Source organism: Rosa rugosa, chromosome 7 (assembly GCF_958449725.1).
Source record: "Rosa rugosa chromosome 7, drRosRugo1.1, whole genome shotgun sequence".
NCBI lineage: Eukaryota > Viridiplantae > Streptophyta > Magnoliopsida > Rosales > Rosaceae > Rosa > Rosa rugosa.
Window position 1 is genome coordinate 6970081 of NC_084826.1, and position 8648 is coordinate 6978728.

At 39.4% G+C, this 8648-nt stretch overlaps 1 protein-coding gene across 1 annotated transcript; it reads left to right on the forward strand.

Moving 5' to 3' along the window:
• The first annotated feature begins 1753 nt into the window (after positions 1-1753).
• On the forward strand, positions 1754-2938 carry LOC133722597 (protein LURP-one-related 8-like). The gene is made up of 2 exons (XM_062149473.1): positions 1754-2179; positions 2297-2938. Exons 1-2 carry the CDS (start codon positions 1910-1912, stop codon positions 2654-2656), a joined length of 630 nt encoding a protein of 209 aa, XP_062005457.1. The 5' UTR covers positions 1754-1909; the 3' UTR covers positions 2657-2938.
• The last annotated feature ends 5710 nt before the right edge of the window (positions 2939-8648 follow it).

Here is an 8648-nt window from a genome sequence, read left to right on the forward strand (position 1 = left end):
TATAATCATAACCTTATTTATTTCTTATATTATATAACAAGATAGACACGAAACTGTATACAAACGGCTTTTATCAAACTCTTCTTCATTTGTTTTCAGCCTTAACTTGTTTCTATCAAAACTACGTGAAGAAAACAACGAAGCCATCTGGAAGCATATTAGATTTTCTTTTGTCTTTCAAATAAAATTTCGGGACCATCGAGCGTTTAGCATGGAGAGCGTTTAGCATGGAGAGATTTAGATTCTGACCTATATACGTACAAACCTAACTATGACATTATCAAATTATCTATTGAATCTCCAATTTTTTTTTCAATATTATCTTTACCTATTCAAAATAATAAACAAATAATTCCAATGGCAGAAAAGTCCGAAGTCTTCCACTTCTTAAATCACTCAAAAAGGTCTCCCAAACCGCCCTAACCAATGGCATCCCTATCATCTAATTAAACTAATTACTTATTACCTCCATCATTAAGAGGGAATTAAACTTAATCAAAGGTTACAAATGAACAAGCCTAGGAAATATCTTGTGGAAATGAGGGCTCTATGTGACACCTGTCTCTCTTCTTTACCACAAATCGGTCCTCAACCACAAGATTTAAATCTTTAATTAACTTATGGTGTGTTGCTTTCTATAAAGACGAGATGAACTAGAATAAATTTCTTAAAATAGTTCCTAGTACCCTTTGATAAACTCTTATTTTTAAGTAAAAAATTTTGATTTTAACTTGTAAATTAGTTTGTATCAAAAAATAAATAAATAAAACTCCTGAAAAATCTTCATAATCAAATCTCTAAAGAAATGAGAGAATTTAATTAATTTTGATAACTTTTTGATGTCATTTAGTATTAACAAACAAAAAAATAATATTAGAATCATTTTGCTTATTCTTTTTTTTTAGAAATATCATTAATTATATTAAAATCATTCAAAACACGTCCTCTTCGGAACCACCAAAAATAGATTGAGATTTAGGCATCGTTTAGTTCACATAATTGAGGGCTTGGGAAAAGAAATGTATTCCTTTCCTGAGTTTGGTGTGCACAAGGAAATGAACAACTTTCTTTTAAGAAGGGAAAATATGAGGGAAAGTGAATCCTCTCATCTTTTCCCTTCCACTTTTTCAGCATTAACTGTGCATTAATTATATAATATAAATACATTTATATCTTTGCTGAAAATTGTTATTGACAATTTTATTTGGAAAGTTTATGAATTGTGTTTTAATATATGAGGATATAAATAGAATATTAGTATGTGATTTAGTTTAATTTCCTTACAAACAAGGCCTTAACTCTAATGAATATCGGTGGAGTTTGAACCCTGATTTAAGAATTCGATCCACACCTGGTTCTTACCAACTCGACCACATGTGGTTATTTCACTTATTTTCTTACTCTTTTGCCGTAATTAATTAATCGAAATAATTTTGCATTGGATTAGAAGTAAAGATAGACCTAATTGTAAAGAAAAAGAAATATATTCGATCCTTATCATATTGCATCAGACGGTGGACAGCCAACCTATCATGTTAATCTTGTTCCCCTTTCCGTCCATTTCTTAATCATCATTACGTGTACGACGTCAGACACTGGTGGCGCACTCGCCGGTATGACTTTCTATCTCATTAGTTTAATAATAATTACTATGCCCTCTTCATGCGCCATCGATCTCCTCCAAGTTCTTCAACCTTTAATTGTTTTACACTCTTATTCATTCTGGACCACGCAAAACCCAGACCCTGACCCATACCCACTTACCCTAAATTCAACTCCGAATCCATCTCCTCCATATATATATACTCCGACCTACATGTGTGTAACTTATAATACTTATTCCATCAACACCTTCAAAAACGCATAACTGGCTAGCACTCTTAACATTTCCAAACTTTCAAGCTTTGCGATGACAAAAGTATACCCAAATGGTGCTGCAGCAGCCACGGCCAATGTCGCCGCCTACGAGGCTGAGCAGAAGCTGAGGGTTTCAGGATCCGAAGAGGCCACAGTGCTGACGGTGTGGAAGAAGTCGTTGCTGTTGAATTGCAACGGGTTTACGGTGTTTGACACCAAGGGAAATCTCGTCTTTAGGGTCGACAACTACTTGTCCGGCCGTAAAGGCGAGATCGTCCTCATGGACGCCTACGGCAAGCCTCTCCTCACCATCCGCCGCAAGGTATACATATGTTCTCTTATTACATATCTACCATGCCATGTTCTATCTTCTTCGACAGTCTAACAATATAACATTTATCGTTATTAAAAGAAACGTTATTGTGTTATGTTTACTCAGAGGCTGAGCTTCGGGGATAACTGGATGGTTTACGACGGAGAGACGGCGGAGAATCCGCGGTTCTGCGTGAGGAAGAACGTGAACATGCTAAACAACAAGTACTTGGCGCAAGTGAACAACAAGAAGTCGGTGCTGTACCAGGTAGAAGGGTCGTACGCGCAGAGGTGCTGCGCCGTGTACGACGGAAAGAGGAGGAAGGTGGCGGAGATCAAGAGGAAGGAGGCGGCGGTGGGCGGAGTGGCTTTGGGAGTCGACGTCTTCCGCCTCGTCGTACAGCCCGATCTCGACACGTCGGTGGCCATGGCGTTTGTCATCCTCCTTGACCAGATGTACAGCTCGTCGTCGTCTTCTAGACGTTAGATATTTGAGTCTCAACCACCATTTTCCCCTTGGTGGATTCACATCTTTCCTTCTCTTTCATTTTCATGATCTTGAATTGTGTGTCCTCAGTCTTCCCCACATACGCTTCTGTTTTTTCCTCTCTCTCTCTCTCTCTCTCTCTCTCTCTCTCTTTAAAAAAAAATTTCGGAAAAAATCAATGAAGCTGCTTGGTTTTTTCCTTTTATATAAAAAACCAGGCTTCAAGTGGGGATGTATATATTTATATCCAGTTGAGAAAAAGCGACAAACTCTTTCGTACTATATCATAGCTTAGGTATAGACTTCAAGTTCGTGTATACTTTTTTTTTTTTTTTTTGGTCTGAAGTTCGTGTATACTTCCATTTTAAGTTTTTCAGTTCAAAGAGTTGTTCAACGTTGAAATTTGGTATATAATGAAAAAGTTCGTGCTGGAATTTTGTTGGTCTTTTAAATAATGGATGGTTCATGGGGTTGTTAATTGAATCTTCAAAACTATAATGGGATCTATGATCAAAGATTGTTAGAGATTTAGTTCAACAAATTACTTATAAAAAAAATATTATTCCGATCTAATCGAGGTAATTAATTATAATATATAGGAATAGATCCCATCAAAATGTTAAACAACCAGGGGATGGCTCTGCGCTCCAACAATGGCGGCCGGCCACGGTCTCTGTCCTAAGCCATCTGCTGATGGCCCTCCAACGCCCACTTCGTGTGGAAACCACCCAATCTAACCCTCAAACCTTCATCACCTCTTTTGACTCTCGCCGGAAGGAAGTGGCTGAGGTGAATGAGATGGATTGGTGGTCTAATCCGGGGAGACCCAAGGCTCAGTGGGTGCGAAATCATTTGTCCCGGATTCGCCCAAGTAGAGCTCGGCTCAAGATAGACCTAGGCTTGTTGGGTGGAGCCTGTTTCTTGAAACCAGGGGGTGGCAACCATCTATATGATATGGATCTGAAGATGGCGATGATTGGCATCAAAAATTATAGATGGCACAGAGCTTCTAGTGTTTGGCATAAAGGACGGGAGCAGGAGAGATTTGGGCCGGGCTGGCGACGGCAGGCTGCAGATCTGCCATTGCAGCAGGTCTTTGCAATTAGGCGAGCAGTGTCTGCATCTGACTGTGATCGGAGGCTGGGAATGATGCAGCCTAATTACTCAAGGCGATGCAGATTGAGGATGAAGAGACACACGCATCGATCAGTGTGCGCGGCAGCGGAGTCTGCTTCGAATGATTGCATGGCAATGACGCAGCTGGTCGACGGGTTGAGAAGCGGCTGTGCTGCTACAGCCGCTAGAGATCGGAGGCCGGATTTTGATAGGGTGCCCCAACCAATTTGGGTGCTCGAACCATGCTGGGTGCCCACAGTAAAATATGATTGGGGGCCCAATGGAGGTTTGGGACCTAAATGGGTGAAGGATTGCTGGAATTGGGCTCTCTTGTAGGCCAAACTAATGAGCTCTAATCTGCTAGGGTTTCGTATTTGGGATCCTGGAGGTTTTGATCCAACAAAATATGTTTACTTTGACATAAATGGTACTATTGAATCGTCTGGAGTAGTACTGAAGGAGGATTCAAGTTATTCTGTAATGGCGGAACATGAAACGTCAAATGAGTGGACCTATCTCTATATACCACCGTGGGTACTATCACATTTTCTTGTTCTGTCTGTAGATGACAGCGGAAGGGTATGTAATGGTCACTCTGGCCTTAGGCTAACACAAATTTCTAGTAATTTGTTAACACTCCACGATTATTATCTGGATGTGTTACGATATGCTTGTAACCAAGCTCTATTGAGTTTCTATCTATAAAATTCCTTCTTCTGATTCAAAAAAAAATGTTAAACAACCTGAACTATTATAACCTATGAAGATGTCCATCTCTAGCTAATTGCCCAATTGTATACAATGGAAATATTCGGTAGTTAATGGTACTGCAAAGGTACGCTATATAAACAATTCAAACTATCATGGATTAACAATTAATGTCTGAAATGGTTGAAACCGGCCGGAAGAACAATACCTAACACTATTGCTGAACAGAGAAAAAATATATTTGACAACAGAGAAAAGTTGGGCACTTGGGCCTAGACATTAATCCAACAAAAAAATAAAAGACGTGGTATAGGAGTATATCAATGAGGTTGCATGTTATGTTGACAAAACAATTTCATTCTCATATTGTTCTGTCTAACTATGGTTCATATGGCCTTGGTGGAGAGGAACATCAGAGTTCGTGAACTTCGTGTTGGGTGGCATGGATGATGGTTCCATCTAGTGAGAAAGCTTTATCTTAGGACTTGCTAGTGAGTATTGAGTGCTGATCATATTTGAGCATTTGTCATAGGGTCCAGTTCATGACTGCAGCCAAACGATATTCAGGGGTTGGTGGTTGAGAGGTTGCTCTATCGGAACGGCCTTCTATGTTAAACGTCACTGGATGAGTTTTGGAATGATTGCGACTATGAGTGGTGGATCAACAATCGAAGATGTGTTGATAGATGATCGAATGTTGGGAAGCCTAGCTAGGGTTTATTACATTTCATTGTTTGGTTTTGTTAGGCTTCCCTATACTGATCCAACGTACAACTTCTCTTCGACTGCATTCGACCCTCCTTTTGCAAACAAGAAGTATGGAGGAGAACGGGGTTAGGTCGAGGATAGAGACTACAATCCCATCCTCATTAGCGGCTTCATTCTCTATCTCCATCTCCATCCCAATCCCAGTTAATACAATTCAGAGATTTCTCATTCATCTCCTTAACAGGGAATATGCCCCAAACCCGCTTGACTCCCCGAAAACATATTCCCCATTTCCAAACATACACATGTTCATTCTAATCTCGACCAGTGCACATCTATTTTTCATCTCTGACCATCATCATGTTAATAATCTTATTCCATCATAAATAAGCATAACAAATATAAGTACCAAACGTAATAGAGAAATTACTGTACAAAACTATATCACCATCTTTTTTATATCAAATACATGACAATCACAAGTACCAAAATTAATCAACAAAAATTGATCTCTGTTAAAGGAAAAACACATTATGTGTCTTCGTCAAAGTGACTGACAGAGAGGGAATCAAGGAATTAGCAATTACCATCAATCAGCAGGAATTACGGATCAATCAGTATTTAATGTCATCATTGTAATTGATATTTCCGTTGTAATTCTCTCCTTATATAAAGGGACTATGAAATGAAATGAGTAGACCAATTCCAATTCTCATTTTACTTTTACATGTTATCAGCACGCTCAGAGCAAATAGCCAAGAGAAAAAGAACTCTAGCTTCGGAGAAAAAAAAACCGAAACCCTAAAGAAATTTTTTTCTTTTCTAGCGCAGAATGTCAACAAAGAGCAGATTGGTCTAAATGGAAAGAAGCAATCCAGGCAGAATTAGATTCTCTGACAAAGAGACAGGTATTTGGTTTGGTAGTGCTAACCCCACCAAGTGTAAAGCCTGTAGGACATAAATGGGTCTTTGTCAGAAAGCGTAATGAGAATAATGAAGTCCTGAGGTACAAGGCTCGCCTTGTGGCGCAAGATTTCTCACAACGCCCTAGAATTGACTATGAGGAGACATACTTTCCCGTAATGAACGTTATAACGTTCCGCTACTTAGTTAGCTTGGTAGTTTCCTAAGGACTGGAAATGCAGCTCATGGATGTGGTTACTGCATATCTCTATGGGGTTCTAGATTCAGAGATATATATGAAAGTGCCTGATGGCCTTACATTACCCAAGTCAAGTGACTCTAAACCACGGAGTGCGTTTGCAATTAGGTTGAAACGCTCACTTTACGAATTAAAACAATCCGGGCGGATGTAGTATACCCGTCTAAGTGACTACTTGATTGGGAAGGGATATAAGAACGATGAATTGTGCCCCTGCGTATTCATAAAGAAAACAAGTTCCGGATTTGCAATTGTAGATGTATATGTCGATGATATGAACATAATAGGCACTCTTGACGAAATGAGAGAAACCGCAAGCTACTTGAAATCTGAATTTGAGATGAAGGATCTAGGGAAAACTCGATTCTATCTAGGCCTTGAACTAGAACACCGAGTTTGTGGAATACTAATCTACCAGTCTACGTATGTCCAAAAGATACTCAGGCGATTTAACATGGACAAAGCGCATCCTGCTAGCACTCCCATGATCGGTATAAGTTTGGATGCAAGGAAATATCCATTTCGTCCAAAGGAAGATAACGAAGAGGTGTTGGGAGCTGAAATTCCCTATCTAAGTGCAATAGGCGCATTATTGTACTTAGCCCAATGTACTCGACCAAACATTGTATTCTCAGTGAACTTGTTAGCTAGATTTAGCTCAACGCCAACATAGCGTCACTGGAATGGTATCAAGAACATTTTCCGATACCTAAAAGAAACCATTGACTTGGGACTGTTCTTTCCCTACAGAGAGACAAGAGGGACCGCATATGGAACTGCAATCCCTAAAGGAAATGTTGATGGCGAAAGCGCCACTCACTACACCAAAACGCCAAATGACGTTTTGGTTGATTTTGCTGATGCTGGGTACCTCTCTGACCCACATAAAAGTCGTTCCCAAACTGGTTATGTATTTACCATTGGGAACACGACGATATCTTGGAGATCAACCAAGCAAACCCTTGTGGCTACCTCCTCGAACCACTCAGAGATCATTGCTCTACATGAGGCGGTTCGTGAGTGTGTATGGTTAAGAGCTATCATTACACATATTTGAGGGACTAGTGGTTTGAGTTCTACCACCGAAGAGCCTACTTGCATTTATGAAGATAATGCAGCTTGCATCGAATAGATGAAGCTAGGATATATCAAGGGTGATAATACAAAACACATATTGTCAAAGTATTTCTACAATCAGCAACAACAGGCCCTCCTCAAGATTCAAGTGAATCAAGTAAGGTTTGAGGAGAATGTGGCAGATGTTCACCAAATCATTGCCTAAGGCCACATTTGAGAAACATGTGAAAAACATAGGAATGCGAAGACTTTCCAAGCTCCCTTGATTAATGTAAGTATCAGGGGGAGGTGTAGACGTCAGGGGGAGTCTAACACACACATGTCATCCTCAAATGTAAAAGGTGCGTTGTGCTCTTTTCCTTCGACCAAGGTGTATTTTTTGTCCTACAGGGTTTTTATTGTTACTTGGCAAGGTATTTAGTGAGACAACAACTCATGCACTATTTCGTCTTTGACTTGGCACAAGGGGGAGTGTTAAAGGAAAAACACATTATGTGCCTTCGTCAAAGTGACTGACAGAGAGGGAATCAAGGAATTAGCGATTACCATCAATCAGTAGGAATTAAGGATCAATCAGTATTTAATGTCATCATTGTAATTGATGTTTCCGTTGTAATTCTCTCCATATATAAAAGGACTATGAAATGAAATGAATAGACCAATTCAAATTCTCATTTTACTTTTACAATCTCGAACATTGTGTGTATTTATGAGTATATAAAAAGAAGAGTCTTTCTAAATGTACCCGGCAAATATCTTAGTACACCCAACAAACTTTTTACACCCAGCAAAATTATAAAAATTCTAAGTACACCCAGCAAGTATTCCAATAATACCCTTTTTTTTTAATAAACCCAGCAAAACCTATGTCACGCCCCGGATTTTGAATAACAAATCCAAATCCGAAACATGAATTAATACAACTCACATAAATACAACCTGAATTTTTTTCTCAAAACAACCACACTTCACACCTCTCAATATTACAATAAATCAAATCCTCAAGTTAATTATTACAACACACTCTCACCAAATCAAATTCTAAGGCTCAATGAGCTTAACTCACCTCACTATTACAAATGCTGTAAAACTATAACAAATACTCTAACCCGCTCGATCACCGCCCTGATTCTCCTGACCTGCAGGATTACCCGCTACACCGTTTGAATAGTGTACCGGGATTGCAACAATACAAACCCGGTAAGCTTTTTGCAAAGCTCG